The sequence below is a fragment of the Rattus norvegicus genome, chromosome 3 (genome assembly GCF_036323735.1).
Source record: "Rattus norvegicus strain BN/NHsdMcwi chromosome 3, GRCr8, whole genome shotgun sequence".
Classification (NCBI taxonomy): domain Eukaryota; kingdom Metazoa; phylum Chordata; class Mammalia; order Rodentia; family Muridae; genus Rattus; species Rattus norvegicus.
Window position 1 is genome coordinate 127,199,879 of NC_086021.1, and position 24,171 is coordinate 127,224,049.

General features: G+C 48.3%; 1 protein-coding gene across 5 annotated transcripts; it reads right to left on the reverse strand.

Annotated features, from left to right (window-relative positions):
* Positions 1-571: 571 nt before the first annotated feature.
* On the reverse strand, positions 572-22,107 carry Rpap1 (RNA polymerase II associated protein 1). 5 transcript variants are annotated; one of them, XM_006234771.5, is made up of 26 exons: positions 21,985-22,107; positions 21,756-21,866; positions 18,818-19,074; positions 18,153-18,301; positions 17,833-17,922; positions 15,427-15,547; positions 13,781-14,002; positions 12,090-12,293; positions 10,761-10,876; positions 10,425-10,523; positions 9,589-9,690; positions 9,242-9,409; positions 8,828-9,010; positions 8,582-8,716; positions 8,106-8,276; positions 7,482-7,639; positions 6,963-7,118; positions 6,615-6,816; positions 5,722-5,831; positions 5,288-5,483; positions 4,946-5,098; positions 4,602-4,744; positions 3,142-3,898; positions 1,349-1,525; positions 1,157-1,216; positions 572-1,057 (listed from the first exon to the last, which is right to left on the reverse strand). In XM_006234771.5, the coding sequence occupies exons 3-26, from the start codon at positions 18,996-18,998 to the stop codon at positions 908-910; spliced, it is 4,203 nt and encodes a 1,400-aa protein (XP_006234833.1). In that variant the 5' UTR covers positions 18,999-19,074; positions 21,756-21,866; positions 21,985-22,107; the 3' UTR covers positions 572-907.
* Positions 22,108-24,171: the final 2,064 nt, after the last annotated feature.

The following is a 24,171-nucleotide window of genomic DNA, read 5'->3' on the forward strand; positions in this document are numbered from 1 at the left end:
AATGCCTTGTACAGTAAAATATATTTTCTTAAGCAAGCCTATGTCAGAATTCAGAGGGAAGGATAATCTAGAAAGTACCAGTGCTGGTGGTTAAGTACACTGGAATTTGGTTTCTAGTACCCACAGTAGGGAGCTCGCAACCACACAGATCCAGGGGATCCAACATTATCTTCTGGTCTCTGTACACATGCCATTCACACACACAGATGAACACACAGTAGTTAAGGACACTGCCTGCTCTTCCAGAGGTCCTGAGTTCAATTCCCAGCAACCACATGGTGGCTCACAACCATCTATACTGGAGTCTGATGCTCTCCTCTGGCAGCAGGATGGAGCAGTCATATACATAAAAAAAAGCCCACTGAGAGTGTAGGAGAATGTACCAGGCTAACATTTGGGTTCCCCGACACCAGCCCTTCCAGGAGCACCCACTCTAGGAGCACTCTCACTGTCACAGACTCTCGGTCACAGACTACCATTCCCAGATGGGGACTGTTTAACTCCCACCTCTTTCCTTGAGATAATCCACCCTTGCTACCAACTCTGAACGAGACAAAACAGTCCAGATCAGTAAGACTAGAAAAGAATTTTATTTCAGGGCGTAGCACAGCAATCACACACCCTGACCTGGTAAAGATGGGAGGTGGTGAGAAGAGCTGTGCTCAGACTGTCCTGGGCCACCGCAGGGGAAACATTGAAGTCACTCCTAGCACAGCCCTCAGAGCTCCCAGGTCCTGAGCTGCAGTATCATAATGTAATATGAGTTCCTTCTGTTCTAAAAGAAGAGGCTCGATGTGCTCACAGGAAGGAAGGCAAGCTTGTGTTTCTCTCATGATGTGCACCGGGAAGCCTCAGGAGAATGAATCTTTAGCTCATCTTTAGTTCATCTTTAGCTGGGGCAAGTGCCCTATGTCTTGAATCCTCCGTTCTGGAGCACCTCTGTGGGCAGCGTCTGAAGGTACTGCTGCCTCAGGCGAGGTAACTGGGGATACAGTTCAAAGCCTTCTGGGAGGCTGGAGTTGGGGAGTTTATAGTGAAGGAGATGCTGCCGCAGATCCTGTGGAGGGCAAAACCCATGAAGTGAGTGGTGAGAGTTTGTTGAGGTTTGGTTCCTTAAACCCCTGTATCTTTCCCTTCCCAATACCCACAGTTCTACCTTGTCTGCCAGTAGCCACACCTTCTGCAGCATACTCCTTCGGGCAGCCTTCACCTCATCCTGGGAGCGTAAGAGGGAGATATGGCATTAAGCCGAGGATTGGTAGCCACCACTGGCCTCACTAACCCTCAGCCCAACCCCAAGTGGCCCACCAGCTCCCTCCGTCCCTCTGAAGATAGATTGGTGACTTACTGAGCTCTTTGGGTCCTGGCAGAAGACGAAACTATTGACATGAGCCACAGCTACAGTGTAGAGGACGGGGCACCAACGTGCATGGAGTGCACCAGTAACCAGGGCCCGGAAGTAGAGCTGAAGGAGAGCCAGGCTGTCTTCAGCAGGCTCTGTGTAGCACTCCAGAGGCACAGGCAGCTGTGACAGAGGGAACAATATGCTGAGGGCCAAGCTGGAAATGTCCACCAGTAGCAGCATGTGTCTGTTGGTCACATGTAAGCAAATCACAGGGCAGACATCAAGTCCTAGAAAGACCTCCTTCTTAGTACATGGATGAAGGGTGGAGGGCAAAGACTGGTGCTGGGCACAGCCTACAGCCTGAGCTCCTTCCTAGGATGCATGAAGCCCTGGGTCCCATTTCCAGCACACACACAAAGTATTGATTTCTTACAAGTATTTAAGGATGCCGAATGCTTGTGATGTAAGGTTAAATGAAAAATTCATTATGCAGTAATTCCAATTTTATAAAAATATAAAAGTATACAAAAGAGACTAGAAAAAATATAAATAAAGACAATTATTACTGAGCTGGGAGTGGAAGCATGTGTCTATCATTCCTGAACACATACACAAGGCTAGGGCAGGGAAATTGCAAGGGAGCGTCCAGCCTGGCTTACATAGGAAGACACCGTCTCAAAACCCTTTTCTTTCTTGAGACAGGGTCTCTTTATATAGCTCTGGCCCTGAACTTCTACATGAACTAGGCTGTCCTCAGACTCGCAGAGATTCAACTGCCTTTGTGTCCCAAGTGCTGGGATTAAATGTGTGTACCACTATACCTGGCTCTAAAATGTTTTTAAATAAAAAAAATATTATGGGTACCTATTACATTTTTAGATATTTTTGTTTTAATTGTGTGTGTTATATGCACACCTGAGTGCAAGTATCCCATCAAATGTGAAGCTCAGATCAGCTAGCAAGCTCTATCATCCGAGCTACAATCCTTAGCACGCTGATGACAGTGTTCGATCTCACCCTAGACTAGAACTCTGTATAGCCCAGGCTGTCCTTAAACTTCAATCCTCCTGCCTCAGCTAAGAGACTAGGGTTATAGGCCTGTGTTACCAGGCCTGGTTTTCTTTACAACATGTGAGCTGACTCTTTAGCCTGACCATTCTTTAGGGCTTTGCTTCATAGCCTTTTTGTAGTAAGCACTTTACAGAAACCTTTTAAGAGCCAAATTCTCCACAAACTTCCAGGGGTTGGTGAACAACACTGAGTCAACCTCTCCTCCATAGCATTTTCTCCTTCAGAGAAGTCCACTCTGATCTTTTAAAAAACTCTCTGAATTCTGACTTAACACACCAAGAATCTGAGTGATTAACAACTATGGTTTTGTTTTTCGGTCTTAGCATATCTTCATCTAGACTGTAGGAGTTCACAAGCAGAAACCAAACCTTCTTAATAACATGAACCCTGCTGTAGTGGTGATACACGCCTTTAATCCCAACACTCAGGAGACAGAGGCAGGATCTCTGTGAGTTTCAGGCCAGCCTGGTCTCCAGAGCAAGTTCCAGGATAGGCAAGCTACAAAGAGAAACCCTGTCTTGAAAAAAATCAATGATGATGATGATGATGATATGAACACCTACTCTCTGCCAGTTTCCATGATAAAAGTCCTTCTATTCCCTGCATCTTGATACTTTCAAAGAGGTAATGAGGTAATGATGCCACTGAAGCTCCACACTGCTCCAGACTGCCCCTAATGTCCAGTGCAAGGGTCCTAGGCAGGCCTGGATAGGCTGAGAACGTACCTGAGCCAGAGGCAGGCCAAGTGCTCGCAATACTCCCACATGCTCCCCAAAGAGGGCAAGGCGCAAGGTGACACTGAACCGGCGCTGCAGAGGAAGGAGGACCAGAGCCCCAAACAAGTGGTCTCCAAATGAGACGGCCTCAAAGTGGTCTAAGAAGCTGGCATAGAGGTCAGGAAAGGAGGTCAGGCCAGGGAGGGGGCAGTCCAGCTTGAGGTTTGGCAAGACTTGGGGCTGACAGAGCCGAGCTAAAAGAGCAGCCACTAGACGTTGTATGGGAGTCTCTCGAAAAAGCTCGCTATCCACCAGGTACACACACATGAGACGTGCCAGGCGGGCAGCAGGGGGCACAGCCCAGAGGGCCTCAGGGCGCCAGCTCTCCAGAACTAGCACCCACTGTAGGACCCGCATGGTGATGCCTACAGTGTCAGCAGCAGGCAGCCCAGAGGGAGTATCTGAAGCTCGGTGGTAGAGATGGATCAGCGGCTGGAAGGGCCAGTCAGTGGGCAGCAGTGGCTCCTTAGGTACAGGCAGCAGCAGACTTGAGACTCGCGGCAGCTCTCCACGGTACAACGCTTGGGAGGTCAGCAGACTGGCTCGAGCTGGTGAACAATGGGCCAGGTAGCAGCTGCGGATGCTGGGGAGATCCTGGCAAGCTTGAACTAGGAGAGCCCCTCGTCTACAGTGAGGGTCCCCACTGTTCCCTAAGGACAGCCCATCAGAGAAGTCAGCTGCCTCTGGACCACCTGAAGCATTTTCCCTGTAACATGATACAAAAGCCAAAACTAAGGGCTAGAATCACAGCATCCAGACAGTGTCCCAGATCTAGGGTTTCTAAGTTTAGTCCTGTGCCTTTCTGCTCCCCTGACAGCCGTTCACACCACAATGCTGCATGGCATTTAGGAGATGGCTCAGAAGGAAAGTTTATGGAAATTTGTATGCTTTCATTTTCTAGCTGTGCTGGGGTCAAGGTGTCACCTTTCCTATTTATTTACTTGTTTATTCATTTACTTAAAATCTACCATTTGTCTATTCATCATTTATCTATCATCTATCTCTATCCATCTATCTATATCTATATGTCAATATCTACATCTGTCTATATTGTTTTGAGGTAATCTCATGTAGTCCGGCTGACCTCTTGAGTGCTACGATAAAGGGTGTGCATCAGTGAACCAGGTCCCTACTTTGAATTAGAGCCTCACACATGCCAAGCAGGTGCTTTACTGTTCAACTACATCCCTAGCTTAGCTTATGTGACATTTTTTAGCCACTGTTATACTGTGGAGACTTATCGTTCTCAGGTGGGGGGACGGTGAATAACCTAACCTCATCTTCACTTTACTGAGGGAATAACGAATTAATTATAACATGTGAAGCTTGAGACTAAAACCTAGGTTTTGTTAAGAGTTCAGCAGCATCCAAAGTCCCAAGCCCCTGAAGCCTGAAGTGCCTGGACTTACGGCAGGAACCCCAGCCGGAACACACAGCTCAGCAGCAGCTCGTGGGCGAGGAATTCACTTCCAGGCAGCAGCCGGCTCAGCAGGACCAGGGCCATAACATGATGGAGGGCAGTGCTGGCAGCTGGCTCTGGCTGCGATGTTGCCTAGGGAGGAGGCAGGGCGGGCACTATTAGGCAGGGAGGCAGCATGGAGGACCGAAGCAGAGGGCATGAGGAAATGACAGAGAGATGGAGGACATGAACCAGGGAACATGGACTACAGCACAGGGGCAGTACAAACAGCACAGGTGGCAGAGAGGCAGGAGGGACCGCAGGGTGGGGCTGGCTCTGCAGAGAGGGACCCACCGCTTTCTGGGCTAGGGAAAGCACCAGGTACTGTAGGTGGTACTCATGGCGCAGGGCCCAGGCAGAGAAGGGTGTGAGCTGTGGCGCAGGTGCAGGAGCCACACACTGGAGAAAGTAGTTCTGGAGTCCTGGGGCAGTCAACACAACAGCCAGCTGAGGGAACAAGTTTGTTCAGATCTGGAAATTGACACTGATGGGTTCTGGGGCTCCCCAGACTGTTGCCCGCTCCTAACCACTCAGAAAAATGAGGCCTCCCTTCTCCCTCTTTCCTACCCCTGCTATTTGTCCCCACGCCTGGCCTATAAATGGACACCTGAGGCTTACCTGTCACCTGAGGCTTACCTGTCTGCAAAGCCCCTTGTGGATCTGGCCCAGAGTGTTGATAAGAGAGAGGAGGGCAGTGAGGAATGGGAAGGGTGAGGCTGAGCCAGCCACACTGAGAGGGGGACAGCCTCCTGCACAGCCTAGTGACACGAGGCTGGGGAGAGCTTCAGGGGTGGAAGCACAGGACAGCGGATTGCAGAGCGGGGAGCAGTCCCTGTGGGGAGAATATAGATGCTGAGGGGACCCTGATCTGGTGAGTGCAAGCCAGGATGTGGCTGTGCAGACCAGTGTTCATGTTCCTCAGAGTACCAAGGGTTGCTCCTGTTGGGAATTTGGGTTTCCTCAGGCTCCTAAAAGCCATGTCCTGGGATGGATTGGGGAGACAGACCCATGAGCCCCTCAGGAGAATGGTCTCCATCCCACACTCCCCCAGCTGCCATCACAGATCATACCTTAAGGAATCCCACATCCTGCCCAAAGGAGGCTGGCTCAGCAGTGGCAGCAAGAATTCATCCAAAAAGCGTTCCATGTCCTGAAGCCAATCCTCTGGGCACAAGCCTGACTGGAGGGCCAAGGTGTTCATTGAGCTGAAGGGCTAAAATACCCATTTTCCTAGCCCTATATATCTGGACCAGTCCCACCACATTACAGGTCTCAAATAAATCTGTTTGGAAGCTTCCACAGCCAGATCTTTCTTAAGGGGAGACAGCCCTGAGTTTGCTCTAGTACACATCTCGGATGCATGAGAGGGCAGACAAAAGCTGAGCTGATGCTCATCAACATGGGTCTCGGAAGCTCCCCTGGGAAACAGAAGTGGGAAGGGATGGGTAGAGTGGAAAGGTGAAGGTCGTACCTGTCAGTAGGAAAGAAACTGTCTGGCATGTGTGGCTCTGGAATTCCACACAGGACAGCCATATTTACACCCAAAGCCACACAAAGGGAGAGGTAGAAAAGGAACCAACAGGGGCTGGAAAGATGGCTCAGGGGTTAAGAGCACTGACTGCTCTTCCAGAGATCCTGAGTTCAATTCCCAGCAATCACATGGTGACTCACAACCATCTGTAATGAGATCTGATGCCCTCTTCTTTTTTTTTTTTTTTTTTTTTTCTTTTTTCGGAGCTGGGGACTGAACCCAGGGCCTTACTCTTGCTAGGCTCTACCACTTACTCAGTGCTCTACCACTGAGCTAAATCCCCAACCCCCTGATGCCCTCTTCTAGTGTGTCTGAAGACAGCTCCCTGGGGAAAACAACTGGCCCATATAAAAAAGGGAGGTGGAGAACCTATAGAGAAGAAACAGGAGGAAGTGTGTAGGATCCAGATGAAGGCAGGCAGGCTGCACTCACCTGCTGGCTCCAGGTCTGATAGTAAGCACCCAAGAACAGAAGGCAGGCACTAGGCACCGGACCCAGGGCATTCCACACATCAGGTCTGCGCAGAAACTTTAGGGTCTGCTTTAGACATGGCTCAACCAGTGGCTTGAGTCCAGATACATGTGTCCAGGTGATTGAGGAAGGGATGGCCACCACACAGGACTCGACAGAGCCACTGCAGGAGTGTCAAAGGGGGCAAAGGTAAGCATCTGGCCATACTCCCTAAACTCCAGCCACCTCCCCCTCTCCCTGTGGAGGAGCACCCCTCTGTCCTGGGGTGGCTGCAGTGCACACCTGCTGACAGGCTTGGAGCTGGCTTACCTGGTGGCCTCAGGCTGTGTGCTAGCTGCCAGGGTCAGCTGGGTGAGCAGAGTGAGCAGAGAGGCCATCCGCTGCATGGACAGGGGCTGCAGGGGATGAGTGCTGAGCTCTGGAGGCAGTGTCTGCAGGGCCCGCATGAGCACTGGGTACAGCTCCCTGGGGAAAACAACTGGCCTTCACTATGCAGAGAGGCATGATCAGGGCACAAAGCACAGTTCTGTCAGGAGCTTCAACCTGGTCAAAAAGGAGCAGGAGGGAGACAGCCCAGGACAAAGACACTTGTGCAAGGCTAGGTCCTGCAAACCTTCTAAGTTACTGCATACTTGGGAACTGACCTCTGACTTCCCCAATATCCTAACGCTATTGACAGAGAATGCTGTTGGCCCACTCTTCCCTAGTGACTCCACACCGGACAGAAATCCCCTCATCATGCTCGGGGTCTTGAGCAAAGGATGTAGTGCAGAACTCACACTCAGAACAGCAGGGCCCTAGAGAAGCCTATCTCTTGCTTTTCCTCACCTGTAAAGGTCACCACCCTGGCCATAGGAGGCAGCCACGGCCCAGAGACGGAAGGCCTCAGTTGTCAGGATCTCTGCTTCTTCGAATGGCAAGGCCAGGTCACGTGGTGCTTCAGCTATGAATCGGCACAGTCGGCTCCTGACATCAAAGCTGCTTAGCTGGAGATAAGAAGGTAAGGGCGTCAGGGTCATCCAGCTAGTACTGGGTCTCTTGGAAACGGGCTCAAGCTGCCCTATTCTAAGTCTTTGTGACGCCACAGGGCCTATAGCTCTGGGCAGAGTTGAAAGAGCATTGGCCCCCTCTTTCAGCCTTTGTCCTTAGCATTTATTTGGGGCCATAAGTGCTCACTTGTCAGACATATGGAAATCAGAGGGAACTCCAGGAGCCACTTCCTCCTCCTTCCATGTGGGTTCCAGAGACTAAACTTGGGTCACCAGCTTGGCAGCAGGCGCCTCTGCCTGTGGAGCGTCTCACCAGCCAGTGCTCTTCCCTTCTCTTTAGATAGTGCTTGCTGGGCACTTCTCTGCTTGGCTATAGGTGATGTGCACCTGTCTGCAGGCAGCAGCTCTGGACAGGCTACGGTCAGGGAGCCCACACCATGTCAGGAGGCCAGGGTAGGCTTACCAGTCGGGCAGCGATATTCCTCCCAGCTGAGGCCAGGACCCTGAGTAGTTTCATGGCAGCAGCACAAGGCACTTTATATAGACTGGGAGCAGGCCCCACCCCTATAGGGGACCAACTGGTCGGCAAGAACTCCCGAACTATGGTCTCCATCAGCCGAGGACACTCCAGGACCTGCGGGAGATAGGAGGAAAGGGAAACAGAGATAAGGTCCATCATCTGGACACAGGCCACGGGCTTATGCCTATCGTCTTGGTACTCAGGAAGCTGAGGAAGGGTTTCTGCGGTCTCAGGCCTGACTAAGCGATACAGCAAGCTCTCAACCAGCTTGAGCTATAATGAAACCCTATCTTAAAACAGCAGCAGCAACAAAAACAACAGTAACAAAAACCATAAAATAAATCAACAAGAAGAGTCCACGGGGGGGAGGGGGGGCGCTGGCTGGCTCTGTCCATTCGTTGCCCTCCTTCTCTGCTCACCCTCATGGCTGACTCCAGGGAATGCCGGGCCAGGCGTATAAGCACAGCCAGGATGTCAAGGACCACAGAGGGCCCTGGGCAGGTCACCTCCAGCACATAGCGGAACCGAGGCAGCAGGTTGGTAGCCAGAAGACCCTAGGACTCAGAAAGAAACCCATTGCCACATAAGGGGGTTACCCAGTCTTGGTGACCTCTCCTGCTCATCAAACCTGGAGGTCAAGGACAGGAATGCAGAGTGCCCTCTACCTTGATGACATCATGTCTGGCCAGGTCGGGTGGAGGGCGGCTTCCTTCCTCAGGGGTCTTTCGATTCACCTTTTCTTTTGTGAGTTCTTCGTCCTCATCTTCATCCTCTTTATCGTCGTGGCTGGGCATCATAGGGAACACTGAAGCTCCATGATACCAAGAGAAGGTGCTGTCAAGGAGCTCCTGCCAGAGGAGGGGTGAGAAAGAAGAAATGGTTCTGGGCAAAGCAAAATCATCTTTCCCCAACACAGAGCAGCAGGGAGCCAAGGCTCTTGGGCTTGTGTCCTTTGAAAGTGGCTGATACCTGCCACCCTATTCTCCACTCTGCCTGCAAAGCCTTAGCAAAAGGCACGCCCAGAACGCAGAGCAGAGAGAGCCCTGTAGCCTCTGAACCCATTCCTATCCCTGACATACCTCATCTCCAGGAGCAACCAGCAGAGCACGAAGAGCTCGGACAGCTGCTGCAATGACGCTGTCTATCCTGTCATCCAGAGAGAAGCGCAGCAGGAAGAGGAAGCCAGCATCCAAGAGGAGGCGCAAGACACTGCCCACTAGACGGTCCCCAAACTCACCAGCCTGGGCCTTGGGTACAGGAGGATGACACTTTGTTGAAGATGCAGAACTTGGATAGAACTGTTGCTGACCCATCACCCTGTTTTTGCCCCATTCCTAGTCTGACCCACAGTAAGGAGGAAAAGGCTAAGATCACAGGATGAAGGATGGGGTATGGCTAGGTAGGACCAGGCCAGCAGTCCACTTACCCTGCCGACGATGTGGGACAACACATGCAATGCCAGTGCTCTCTGCTGGGATACCTGGCTACGGGTCAGGTGGAACAGCTCCTGTAGAGAGTACCCTGCTCTCTGGTGCAGGGACAAAGAGTCAGAAGGAATCAAGACACAGGACAGTGTCTTCTAAATACCCAGGAAAGTACCAAGGGGAAGGCAAGATAAACAAGTGACACCTAGTCATGGCTCCCCTTGGAACCTCAAGCTAATGAAAAATATAGTCCATGCACAGAGCAATGGCACCCACCATAAAGCAGAGGCGGATATAGTAGCTGATGTTTAATTTCTAATCAGAGGACAGGCATGGAAAGGGAATCTGCTCTCAGTGGATGGGTACAGCTTTAATGGTCCAGCATGGAATAAAGGTATGGACATTCTTTGGAGTGAGCCATGCTAGGCTGTGAAAATGGGGATTCCATGTGGAAGCATTAGCAGAGTGGTCCAGAGGAGTCAAGGAGGCGGAGCTTGAGGTCTATGGACTGTCCTGCCAAGCTGAAGAACTAGGACCAATAAGGTGAGCAAAGGAGGACTAGGAAACTTCCCAAGGTAAGGGAGGGCTTGAGTTAGGAAATCAGGATGGCAGCCTATGAGGAGGGAATGCTCTGAGGGAAAGCATGCAAAGCCCGGCTGTTACAACAGGGTAGGGTGCAGTAGTAGGAGCATCCTGTCTCTAAGAAACAGAGTGACAGCAAGGCCACGAGCTGGGGCAGGACACACAGGGCAAAGGCAACTGACCAGGGATCCTATTTTTGCACAGTTGCTAATCATTTGCTAAGAGTCTCCAGTTTTCCTTGGATCCCATGCCTTACCTCTGCCTCTTCTCCGTGGTGGTGCAGGCCCAGATGTGTGGGCAGATCCACATCAGGCTCCAGGAGCTCTCCCTGAAGGCTGAATCGAGCCTGCATTCTCTAAGACAAAGAAAGAGCTATGCTGGGAGCTGCATCAGTTTCTCCACACTCAATCGCCTTTAATCTCCAGCCTTTTAGGATTAGTCTGGGCTCTACCTCTGACTGGAAATAGGGCTCCTGTGGCCTATAGGGCCAGGTGGGGTGACAGGAGAGAAGCTGAGAGCAAACAAGAACTATTTCTCAGGCCCCAGTTCTGGGCAGAAAAAGAGCAACTCCATCCCACATGTTCCCCCTCACCTCCTGTGTCTGCTGCCGCCGGAGCGGTGGCAGGTCCTGGGTCCAGTGGAGCTTCTCCAGCTCTACGGTGTCCATATGGAGCCATTCTTTGTTGGGGGTCATGGGGAGCTTCAGTGCTGGGGAGGCAGAAGCATAGGGTTCCTCAAGGAGCTCAGCCTACTGGAGAAAGCAGCTGCCTCAGGCCTTCTGCACTGAACCTAGCAGCTCCTACCCTCAGCTAGGGCTAAATGGTATGGCTTGGCACCCCTGACAACTGGATGAATGTCTCAACTATAGCGACATAGCTGGTCCTGGCTCCAGCCCCATGCCGACTCCAAAGACTTGTTCTAAGGAGAAGAGAAGAAAAGGAAGAAGTGACAGAAAAGGAATATGGGACACCAAATGCCAAGGAAAGTACAGCAGTACCCTCTGGTGCAGCCCTCTGAAGGAGTAAGGGAAGGGAGACAAAGAAGGGGAGGCAGCTATGCTGCTGCAGTGGGGCAGGGTACAGAACACCTCTACCATCTCCTCCTTCGGCCTCACCCCCACCCCACCCCCACTCAACCTGCCTGGCTGGCCCAGCAGTGCTGGCCCAGCAGTCCTTCAGGAGCAGAGGTTCCGGGCTGTCATAATTCAATTTCCTCTTTTGTTAATCTCTAATGAAATAATCTTGTCTCTGGGAGATAAGTGCTTCCACTGGCCTCTGCTCCTGGTCTGGCAAGTCCCGAGTCCTACACTGGAAATGTCTCCCTTTTCCTGGCTCTACCATGCCTCCAAAACACTGACAGAAAGGGGATGAAACAAGTGCAAAGGCAGGAAGTTGGTCTGCCTTGGGAGGGAGCCTCAGTCACACTTTGCTACCCATTCAGATGTCGGGAGTAGGGATAACAAGACAAAAAAACAGATGTGCAGAAAGACATGCGCCAGCAAATTAGGACCATCTGAGCCAATTTAAAGACACTAATGAAGATGAACATTCCATATCCAAGGGAGGGGAGCATCTCCCCATCAGCAGGCCATGGCCAAGGACACTTTTTCCCACCCTTTTTCTTTTTTAACATTTACTTATTTTGTGTATGAGAAGTGCGTGTGTGCGCATACACTACGGCATGTGTGGAAGCTGTTTTTCTCTTTCACCATGAAGGTTCCAAGGATCTACCTCAGGTTGTCAGGCTTGGTAGCAAGCACACTCCCGCTTTGTAGCCTGTGATATGCAGATATTAGGCTGGCCTCCAACTGACAGAGATCCGCCTGACTCTGCCTATCAAGGATGCTGGAATTAGAAGCATGCACCACCACACTGGGCTATTTTTTCCTCTCTGACGAAATGATGGTGCCTGTTCTCCAAACCTGGGGTTCTTGGCTGCAGCTTGTCCTCCAACTTGTCCTCCAGCTTGTCCCTGGTCCCAGACTCCCCGGTACATGTTGACATGATGGGCTCTTCTTTACTGACAGGAACTGAGGGCCTTTCTGGGTTCTGCTCCTTGGTGGCTTTTGTTTCTGTTTGCTCCCGGGTATGGTTATGAGCTCTCAAGAAGGCAACCAAGCTGGGGTCTAGGAGTAATGGTGGAGAGAGGGTAAGAAGCCAGGGTAGGTCTTGAGACTCCTCCTCATTTGAGACCTGCTGGAAGATTCCCACCTCGGGTGCTAAGGTCAAGGCAAACTACTTCCAGGTCCTGGCTCAGGCCCCTGCACTCTCCTGCCAGTCCACGCCTGTGTAGCACCTGGGGCCTGACTATCGCCACAGCCCCTGCTCTCCACAGTCCTCTGGCTGGGTTCCTATGCTGGAATCTGCTTGCCGCCAGGTCAGATGTGGGAGAAACAAGTGGATGTTGGCTAGAGTCAAAGGACAGTACCTAGCCAAACAACTTCTTTCTTTTCTCTCAGTCTGTACATACATTTACTAAAACCTGAATATACAGCACACAATCGGTCTGCATACGATGTGGAACAAGACTGAGAGGAAGATCCTGTATGCATCACTGCAGTCACACTAGAAGGTGAAGGACAGAGGGTAGAGCACAGCTGTGATAAAGCATGGTGTGACTGCACCAGGAACTTCGGTAGGACATAATGGAGCAGGTGGTTAGACCAGTCGGAAGCACCAGACCCAGTCTGTAGCACTGGATGTACAAGACATGGCCTAGGGTTCTGGGTTTCAACTGTAGCACTCCTCCCATCAATCCATTCTATATTCCTTATCAGCTATGTGACTGGTGGAGAATTTCTCTTAAATTTCTGAGCCTCATTTTTATTTTTCGAGGGTTGTTTGTTTTTTGTTTTAAGTTACTACTAAGGATACGGGGAGGTAGTATGTGTACATATGGAGGTCTCAGTACAACTTAGTGGAATCAGTTCTCGCCCACCTTTTCATGGTCAAAAGGCTTGCTCAGGGAGCCCTTCACCCACTGAGCTATATCATCAGCTTCAAGTTTTACTTTTGAAGAAGGGTCCCAGAGTCCGGCTAGCCTCAAACTAGCCATACAGCTGAGCAGGAACTCTGGTTTGATTCTACTTCCAAGTGCTGGGATTAGAGACATGTACCACTCCAAGTAGCAGAGCCTGCTTTGTTTGTTCATTCATTCATTAGCAAAATGAACTTAATACCATCTCTCTCCCAAGAGTAGGAGGATAGTTTAAGGACAAAGAAATGTATGGAAGTATTAGCATATAGTTCATTAATCTCCAATGCCAGTAAATAAGTAAATACTACAAATATGTCTGCCCTGCAATTACTTGTACAGGATCTCTGCTTCTCCTCAACTCCTTAAGGGCTAGAGGTATGATTAGTGGTAGGGCACTGGCCTAGAATATGTAAGGACATGAGTTCAATCCCAGCTACCACAACAGTCAAACACACACACACACACACACTCACACACACACACACACACTCTCACACACACACACACACACACACACACGCACACACACACACACACACACACAGAGCATAAAGCCTAGCATTCGCAGTAGGCCTTCCCCAACAAGTGGCAGCCCCTGCTTATCTTGGCCCCAGCAGGAAGACCTAACATCCATACCAAGTTGAGCCAGTAACTGCTGCTGCTCCTTCAGGATCTCCTCAGGATCCATGGCTTGTAGTCTTGCTACATTCTCTTCATGGATGGTCTGGACCTCCTGCACAGCCGCCTGGCTCCTGAGCCCCTTTCCTGTGATTAGATTTGGTCTGTGGAAGCTATGGCTCCTCCCAGGAAGCTGGCTGCCTCTGTCCTTAGAGGAGGGTGTCTCACAGGGCACGGCACCTGAAAGAAGTGCACAATCAGTTTTATCCCTCTGCTCTCCTGGCTATACCTACACCCTCTGGCCTCTTCAATAAGGCAACTAGCCCTAGGGACCAGTGATGGCCCTGGAACTTCCCTGGCCACAGAATAGAAACCACACAGCATTCCAGGTGTTCTGGGGAGGCAAGATGGTCACTTCTCATTTATTCTTCTCTTAAGATTTATATGGGAGAGCTGGAGAGATGGCTCAGTGGTTATGACCACCTGTTGTTCTTGCAGAGGACTGGGTTCTATTTCCAGCACCCACATGGTAACTTACAGCCCTCTATAATTCCCAGAGCACTAGGCATGCATGCAAGCAAAACACTCACTGGTATATAACAATAAAAAAAAACCCAAAAAACTTCACACCCTCTACCAGACATTTCTAACCTCTCCTCTTCTTTCATTAAAAAGTCTTGCTATGGGCTGGAGAGATGGCTCAGAGGTTAAGAGCACTGACTGAGTTCCAAAGGTCCTGAGTTTAATTCCCAGCACCCACATGGTGACTCACAACCATCCAAATGCCATTTCCAGGGGATCCAGTGCACTTTTCTGATCTCGGAGAGTACCAAGCACGCCCGGGATAGCACATAGGCCAAATACAAGCAATCATAAAGTAAAACTAAAGAAATCCAAATATAATTTTTATATTTATTAATATTTTGAGTTTCTTTCCTTCTTCCTGTCTTTCTTTTTTTCTTTCAGTTTTTTATTTTGTTTTTGAGACAGGATTCCTGTGTAGCCTTGGCTGTCCTGGAACTCACTCTGTATATAGACCAGGTTGGCCTCGAACCATCAGAAACTCTCTTGCCTCTGCCTCCCAAGTGCTGGGATTAAAGGCATATGCCACCACTGCCCACCAAAAAAGTTTTTAAAGGAAGAAAGACTGAATAAGTAATTGTGCATTTGAGTGGCTAGGGACGTAGCTCTGTTGCTGGCGTGCCGGTCTCCGCTAGGACACAGGAAGCTCTGGTTTGGACCATACCCATATGACCTGACACGGTCACACGTCTGTATCTCTAGCAGTCCAGAGGTGGAGGCAGGAGAGTCACAATTTTAAAATCTTCTTTCAGGGCTGGAGAGATGGCTCAGTGGTTAAGAGCATTGGCTGCTCTTCCAGAGGTCCTGAGTTCAATTCCCAGCAACAACATGGTGGCTCACAACCATCTGTAATGGGATCTGATGCCCTCTTCTGGTGTGTCTGAAGACAGCAACAGTGTACTCACAAATATAAAATAAATCTTTAAAAAAAAAATCATCCTTCGTTATACAGGGAGTTCGAGGCCAGACTGGTATACGTTAATTGACTTTGCCCCACTCTACCACACTAAAAAGAGAATACATTTATAACATTTATAGTCCAGATGACTGAGCGCCATCATTGTCAGTCGGGCAGCACTCACCCTCTGGTGCATCTGGGCTGGGGACAACTTGCTCAGCTGATGGTGCCCTGTTGTCTGACACCCTCCTTGCTGCAATCTCTTGGGCAAAGATGCTCCTTTTACTAGATGCTGCTGGTTTCACCTACAGAGCAAAGAGAAAAAACCAAGTTACCAATTTTTTTTTGTTGTTGTTCTTTTTTTTTCGGAGCTGGGGACTGAACCCAGGGCCTTGCGCTTCCTAGGCAAGCGCTCTACCACTGAGCTAAATCCCCAACCCTTTTTTTTTTTTAATATTTATTTATTTATTATGTACATCATACAGCTTTCTGTCTGCATGTGTGCCTACAGGCCAGAAGATGACCCCAGATCTCATTATAGATGGTTGTGAGCCACCATGTAGTTGCTGGGAATTGAACTCAGGACCTTTGGAAGAGCAGTCAGTGCTCTTAACCGCTGAGCCAACTCTCCAGCCCCTACCAATTTTAATTACCTGTTCTGCCTTAGCTCCTTAAACCAAGGATCTGGAGCAGAGAAAAGAAACTTTCTCACAGAAAGTAGGGCTTCTGGGATATCGTGGTACCCAGTTAAAATCAGCACTCTGAAGAAATAAGAGGAGTTCAATCAAGACACCCTGTGCTACACAGCAAGTTTGAAGGCTGCAATGAGAAATGAGACCTTGTCTGGAAAAACAAAAACCAAAAAACCCAAAAAACAACAACAATGTTCCCTTCCCACATGTTGGAAGGGAAGAACTGACTCCTACAGGTTTTCTTCTGATTTCCATGCCTAGGCCTGAACACATTTACACACACACACACACACACACACACACACACACACACACACACACACAAGTATATGTATCTGTTCTGTAAACAAGAAGATCTGATTTGAATCCCCATAACCCATGTAAAACTGGGTACAATTAGCATGTGACTGTAATCTCAATATGCCTAAAGCGAGATAGAAGACAGACAAAAAAATCCCTGGAAATTCAAAGGCCATTGAAGGCTGGATGTGGTAATATATGCCTTTAATCCTAGCATTTAGGGGGCAGAGGCAGGAGGATCTCTGTAGTGCCTGGACAATCTGGTTTACACAATGAGTTCTAGGACTCCCAGGGCTACAGAGAGAGACCCTGTCTCACAAAGTAAAAGCCACCTTAGTCCAACACACAAAGCTGGAATACCAAAGACAAGCTATTTTAAAGAAGATAGCAGGCAGGAAGGACACATAAGGGGCTTCTCTGACTGCCAGAACAAACATACACAAACTCATGTACACACATCATACACACATACACATACACACCCAAAGAAGAAAGTAGGACTTGAACTGTGGGTAGAACTCAGGATGCATTGCTTAACCAGGTCAGAAAGTACTGGATTCAATTACCAGCAATGCAAAGAGACAAAAAAAATAAAATAAAATAAAAAATTCTATCACTTGGGAAGGCTGAGGCAAAAAGACATTTCTGTGAGTATGAGGCCTGCTTCCTACTGAGACAATTTCAAAAATAAAAAGTGTGTGTGTGTGTGTGGCAGGGGTAGGGGGAGTACAGACAGACAGTTCAGTGGTTAGAAGCATTTGCTTTGCTGCTCTTGCAGAGAACTTGAGTTCAACTCCTAGTTCCCACGAAGTGACTCACAACCATTCATTAACTTCAGTCCCAGGGAATCAGAAGGCCTCTTCAGATCTCCACGAGCACCAAGCATGCACGTCATGGCATACACACATGCAAGTTGAAACACTTACACAGAAAAACAAAATGTCTAAAGAGAGGTCTCAAGAGATGGCTACTTGCTGTTCTTCCAGAGGACCTAATAAATTCAATTCGCAGCACTCTCCTCAGGCAGCTCGCAAGCCCCTGTAACTCAAGCTCCAGAGGCTCCCTTTCCAGCCTCTGTGGGTACCATGCCCACATGCACATACCCACACATAGATACTTATACATGGCTTTCTTAGAGAAAACAAAGGACCTGTTCTTCATTGCCCAGACTAACTTCCTAGGGACGATGCGCTCTGAGAGCCCCTCATTCCCTAAGCACCATCTGTGTTGGATAGTTTTGTGACAACTTGACATAAGCTAGAGTCACCCAAAAGGAGGTCCAGCTCCAAGGCAGTTTCCTAGTTAGTGACTGACAGCGAGGGCCCAGCCCATTGTGAGAGGTGCCACTCTGGGCTGGTGGTCTTGGAATGTATAAGTAAGCAGGCTGAGCAAGCCATGAGGAGCAAGCCAGTAAGCAGTATTCCTCCATGGCCTCTGTATCAGCTCCTGCCTCCAGGTTCCTGACCTGTTTGGGTTCCTATCCTGAGGAAAGTGTAATTGAAATAAAGCCTTTCTTTCCCAAGTTTTTTCTGGTCATGGTGTTTTATGCAGTAATAGAAACCCAATCTGAGACTCCACCTAAGGGAACTCCTGCTTACCTGTCTCTCCTGAGAGCGGTGGAACACAGGGGGGAAAGCCACACCACTGGGCACAGGCAGAGTCACAGTAACTGAACTTGTATCCCGTTCCTGTGGCAGCAAAACACAAAGTGATGAAGATGTATAGGCTTCTCCAGGCTGAACCCTATTCCAGTGGCCTCCATGACCTTCATTCCAGGGGTTCATGAGCCCATGTTGAATCTAGTCTAGGTGGTTCTAACCTAGCCCCAACCTGACTGTGGAGTGTTTAAAGTCTACCTTTCTGCAGCACCTTCCACTCCTAGCCCTTTTCTCCCCCACTCAGCCGGGCTGACACGTACAACAATCTTAGACAAAACAGCAGTGATGTGCTCATCGTGTCTGTTCAGCCTCTCCTCAGGGTCTTCATCGTGAGGCAGGGGGCGGCCAGGGCTTGGTCTAGCTCTCTTGGAAGGAGCAGGAAGCAGAGCCGGGGGCAAATCTGGGAGACCTGAAAGAGAAAAAATGCAGAGAGTGAGATACTCACACTTTCCTGAGGAACTTTCAGGATTGCGGGCAGAAAAAGAATAAAAGACTGCAGCTCTGGGCCCTGGCTTCAGCTGTGATATCTTGGATATGATATATAATATATGATATATAACCTCTCTGAACCTCAATTTCTTCATCTGTATGAGGAGGCTGCAGAGCTGGGCTGCACATCTGGTACCCCAGTGTTCATAAGATCGTCACAAATTCAAAGTCAGCTTGTGTTCAACAGTGAATTCCAAACAAGCTAGAGTCACAGGGAGAGAGAGACCCTTTCTCTCTCTCTCTCTCTCTCTCTCTCTCTCTCTCTCTCTCCCTCTCTCTCTCTCTTTCTCTCTCACACACGAACAAAAGCAATAAAAATAAAACAAAATTTCAGCAACAGAGGTTACATTTGGAACAGAATTCAGCCACCTCAGCATAAAAGTGGGATCCCCCAGGCTGACCCCCTCTCCTCATGCCCATGCTCGAAAGCACTCACTGTCCAGCATCACCACATCCCGATGGTCCTGTGGGGGGAGCTGGTCTGGATGCGCATCACCACGCCTCCTACTCCCTTTCACCAGCTGCACCGCTGGAGCTGCACCAGCCTCGAGGAACTGACTTTGGAAGCGCAGTAGGTCCACCTCAGACTCTCCAGGCTTCGGTCTGGACAACATCATGACCCTGGAGCTGTGAACTGTGGATGACTCCTTCCAGTACTGCGTTGTTGGTGAAGAGAATTCCTCTCATTCACTCCTAAGAGCAACAACACAGCCTTTATAACTGAACACTGGTTGTCTTAATCTTTTCCATGAGTTGATGTGAGCTCACTCTTCATTGGCATTTCTTTTTCCCTCTCTGACGATCAATCTAGTAAAATTATTTATAGCCAAGGCAAGGGTGGTTGCACATCCAAGAAGGTAAAGAGTTCAGGTTATCCTTGGCTATACTAAGTTTAAAGCCAGCCTGAGATACATGAAACCCTTTGTCAAAAAACAAATACGAGTGGGGCATGATGGCACACACCTTTAATCCCAGCACTGGGGAGGCAAAGGCAGGTAGATCTCTGTGAGTTTGAGGCCAGCCTGGTGTACCTAGTGAATTCCAGGACAGCCAAGGCTACATAGTGAGACCCTGTCTCAGAAAAATGAAACACACACACACGCAACAACTAAGTATTGCCAATTTAGGTTGTTTACAATCTGTGGATGACAAAACTCTAAAATTTTTCTCAAATTAAATGATATTGGTAGCAACCCTGTTATATACAAAAAAGCCACTGAATTGTAAGTACACTTTCAAAAAGGTAAATTTACCAGGCATGGTGGCACATGCCTTTAGGGAGGCAAAGGCTAATGGATCTCTGTGAATTTGAGGCTAGTTTGGTCTACAAAGGCCCAATCACAGAAAATAAATGATTAAATCAACAGGGATTCAATGGTTCAACCAATAAAGACATTTGCTGCCAAGACTGAACTCAGTCCCCAACTCACATGGTGCAAAGAGACACCAAGTCCAGCAAGCTGTCCACTGACCTCCACAAGCACAGTGTGGTATGTGTGCCGCCCTCCACAAAATAAACAAGTAATGTAATAAAAATAAAATGTAAATACACGGGCTGGAGAGATGGCCCAAAGAGTTAAGCACTCTGACTGCTCTTCCAGAGGTCCTGAGTTCAATTCCAAGCAACCACATGGTAGCTCACAACCATCTGTAATGGGATCCGATGCCCTCTTCTGGTGTGTCTGAAGACAGCTACAGCGTACTCACACACATTAAATAAATAAATCTTAAAAAAAGAAAGAAAGAAAGAAAGAAAGAAAGAAAGAAAGAAAGAAAGAAGGAAAACATTCCTAACACAAGGGCCAAAGGAGGCAGATAAGGAATAGTACCAAAAGTCAACTGTGATTGGCTATGCCTGTAACCAACTCTAAGCACTCAGGAGGTTAAAGGATTGAGAGCCCCCAAAAAATCAAGAACAAAGTTACCATTAAAAAGCTTTTTGAGAGTCTGCTTTGGGCAGAGGTGTGCAGAAAAGGTTATGAGTGTTCAGGGCTGTAATCAGCACGCAGGCAGCTGAGGCAGAAAACCAGCCCCCAAGGCTACACAGTTAGCTCCAGGTGTAGGGGTGTGTGTGTGTGTGTGTGTGTGTGTGTGTGTGTGTGTGTGTGTGTGTGTTTAGGTGGTCAAGTGTGTATGTAGGTCAGTGGCAGAGTGCTTGCCTAGCATTCGTAAGACCTTGGTTTCTTTTGGAACCTAACTAAAACATTAAGGCCTAGGTAGCTGTTAGCTGGTTAGCCTGCTGTTGTTAGGGAACTTTCTCATATGTTTCTGTTTCTAGAAACTTTCTAATGTCAAGATTGATTACATATTGTTATGTTCTGTGCCCTTGGAAACCAATCATGACAGAAGTCAGTAGAACTGTTTTGTATAGTTACCAACAGTAAGCTTGGACCTGAATCAACCAATCACCCAACAGAACTTCCTGCACCTGTGTATAAGTTTTTATGGTATAAGACCCTCCTGGGCAGGACCCCAACATAAGAGAGATACTTGCACCAACATAAGAAGCTATTTGGAATAAGACTTCCATCTTGAGTAGTGGTCAAGTAAAGTTTAAGTCCCCGAGATCTCCATGGGAACTGAACTCTATTTGGCAGAAAGAGACATATACCTGCGTACTTGAAACCTGGTTGGCAAGTTAAGACACATGAATGTTAGACAAAGATAAGGCAAGTCACCACAGTTGAATACCCCAACCAATGGGAACATTACATGTGTGTAACAAAAACATGTCCCAAGGAAAGCCTCCATCCCAAAATCCTGACTGCTGAAATAACCTTAAACAGATGCTTGTGGATTTGGGGCTTGAAAACCCTGTAGGATCTTAATTCGGGGATATGGTTCAGTTCCCAAATCTGTCTGACTGAGATCAGTGTGAGGCGATTCCCAGCAGTTTCATTGCCCAGTAAAAACACACACAAACACGAGGCTGTTATGGGTTAACAGAAGCATTAGAAATCTAAGTCCGAAATCGAATACTAGCTCTACTACTTACGAGTGTAAAATCAGGCAAATTATTTAAACTATTCCAAATTCTGTTTCAAGACTGTAAAATGCACAAGGCTGAGCTTAGCATTTGGGAAGTGGAGGTAGGAGAATAAGGTGTTTCAATTTAACCTGGGACACAGGAAACCTTTATAAATAACAGCAAAATATTATTGCATGCAGCGTGCCTACCACAGTACCTGTTATATAAATAAACTTCAGTGAATGAAACAGCAAGTCCCATGCTACATGAAGCAAATGTACTCCCCCACAAACTCCAGGGAGTCTGTGGGGGGATTTGTCTAAAATCAATTAGTGCTAAAAGTTACACCTTGAATTATAATAAGGATAATTCCTACAGATTAACTCTAAAGCGAAGGAAGACTAACATTGGATTTGCTGGATTTTGGAATAGCCTCTTACACCGCAGCCTATTGGCCACACGACCTGTCCGGAGACTGCGCCGAAGGATCTAGTTAAGCATCCTGGATCGCCAGCGTCTGTAACCAAGAGACAGCTCGTGAGGCTCGAAATGAAGAACTGTACCCGAGGTCTATGGAACACAAGCTACTTTTATGCAAAGACTCTCAAGAAGGTTATGATAAAGTAACCAGACACCTTGCTTCTGGGTTCTCCACCTGAGTAACTTGAAGCGGGTCCCTGCAAACAGCAACCTACTCGAACAAGACCGGCCTGGGCGCCGCCATCTTAGCCGTGCGGAGCGGCACTTCCGCCGCCGCTAGAGTTCAGCTTCCGCTGGGCAGCCCCTCCTGCCGCGCGTTGGCTCTCCCAGGAGTTCGTAAGTTCCTGCTCAGTGCTCTATGTCTGAACCCAAAGCAGCGAACCCTACGGCATCTAATCTTTACACAGACTCTTGGAACACACGCGTTCGGTGTACTGCAGAACTTGGCCTTTCCACACTCACAGCACGGCAGAGGCAAAAACGGACACAAACGTTCTGCACTCAACACGGTGCTTAACTGCATCCTGTATTCTGACTCCACCGCACTCAGCATACAAAAGTCAGCACACAAACCAATGCGACCTCTCCACAGTACTTTTTTATACTAGAGAGAGGGTAACTGTGAAAGGGGACCCAAAGAAAGTAACTCTCCCAGAGAGCACTGTAAGAATTGGGTGTTAGTGAGAAGACTAAGGAATCTGATTGTTTTCAAGGTTACGTGCTTCCTAAGCTTCATGCCAATCTCTCGGAAATTCAACACCTTATCCCCACGTCCCCTCCCACAAAGTTTTTCCCCTTTAAGTCTAGCCAGAGTCAACCTTTGTAAATCCTTTACCAATCAGTTCTGCTCCCTGAACTTCTGAACTTAGATGGTCTGAAATCCAAGCACCGACACTGACCACTTATGGAGCAGACTGCTGCGATTACTACAAGTTCTTTCAGCCTTGTGATATGGAAGGCATGAGTAATTCCAGCACTTGGGAAACATATTGGAGGATGACGGGTTCAATGTCTACCTGGGTTACACAGTGAGACCCTGTTTGGTTTTGTTTGTTTGTTTTTCAGTTTTTTGAGACAGGGTTTTTTTGTGCAGTCCTGGCTGTCCTGGAACTCACTCTTATAGACCAGGTTGGTCTCAAATTCAGTCTCCTGAGTGCTGGGATTAAAGGCGTGTGTTTGTTTTTTAATATTTATTTCCTTTTAAATATACACATTTTTGCCTGTGTGTACATTTGTTCATTATGTGTATGCCTGGTCCCCTGAGAAGTCAGAAGAAGGAGTTAGATCCCTTGAACTGGAGTTACAGATGGTTGTGATCCACCATGTGGTTGCTGAGAATCAGACCCAGGTCCTCTGAAAGAACAACAGTTGCTCATTTAAAAAACAATTATAGGGCTGGAGAGATGACTCAGTGGTTAAAAGCACTGGCTGCTCTTCCAGAGGTCTTGAATTCAATTCCCAGCAACCACATGGTGGCTCACAACTATCTGTGATGGGATCTGATGCCTTTTTCTGGGTCTGAAGACAGCTTACAGTGTCTCATATACATAAAAGGTCTTTATTAATAAGGTCTTTTAAAAAAAAGTTTATACTATGTATTTATAAAGTGTGCGTTTTGCCATCTCTGCAGCCAATGCCCTGTTTTGACTAAGTAAAAAACCCCGTATGTTGGGATGGACTGGATAGACTGGCTTCCCTGTGAGTGTGGGTCTTTGTCTTTGTCCTCCATTATGTTCAGCAATGAGTGTATTGCTGTGCACATACTTATCCTTAGTAGATCATAGTTTGAGGCCACCCTAGGACAGCCAATGTTAATTCAGAGGTTTAGAACTTTAGCAGTCATCAGAGTTTACTAGGAAGATGTTTACACACACACACACACACACACACACACACACACACACACACACACTAATTGCCTAGAATGATGGATACAAATCTATGTAATCCTTCACAGAATCTCCAGGGCTCAGTCACATCTGTAAACCTCAGCTATTAGGCAGCCTTCAGACTTCAATCTGTAGTAGACTAGACCTACTAAGATGTTCCGGAAGTGGGGGGAAGAGCTGATACAAAGTAGCAGAATGAAAGTTAGGAGGAAACCACAGCCCAGAATGAAAGGATGGATCCTGGTGATTTCTCTACCAACTAACTGCATCCCAGCCTGGTTTTGTTTTTTGAAACTTCACAAGGTTAAATGTAGCTCAGGCTGGCCTTACATTTGCTGTGCAACTAAGGATAACCTTGAATTTTCAGATCCTCCTGCCTCCACCCCACCAGTGTTGGGAGCTGCTACACCCAACGTTTACTGATAAATCTTAGCATCACTAAAGAAGACAGTT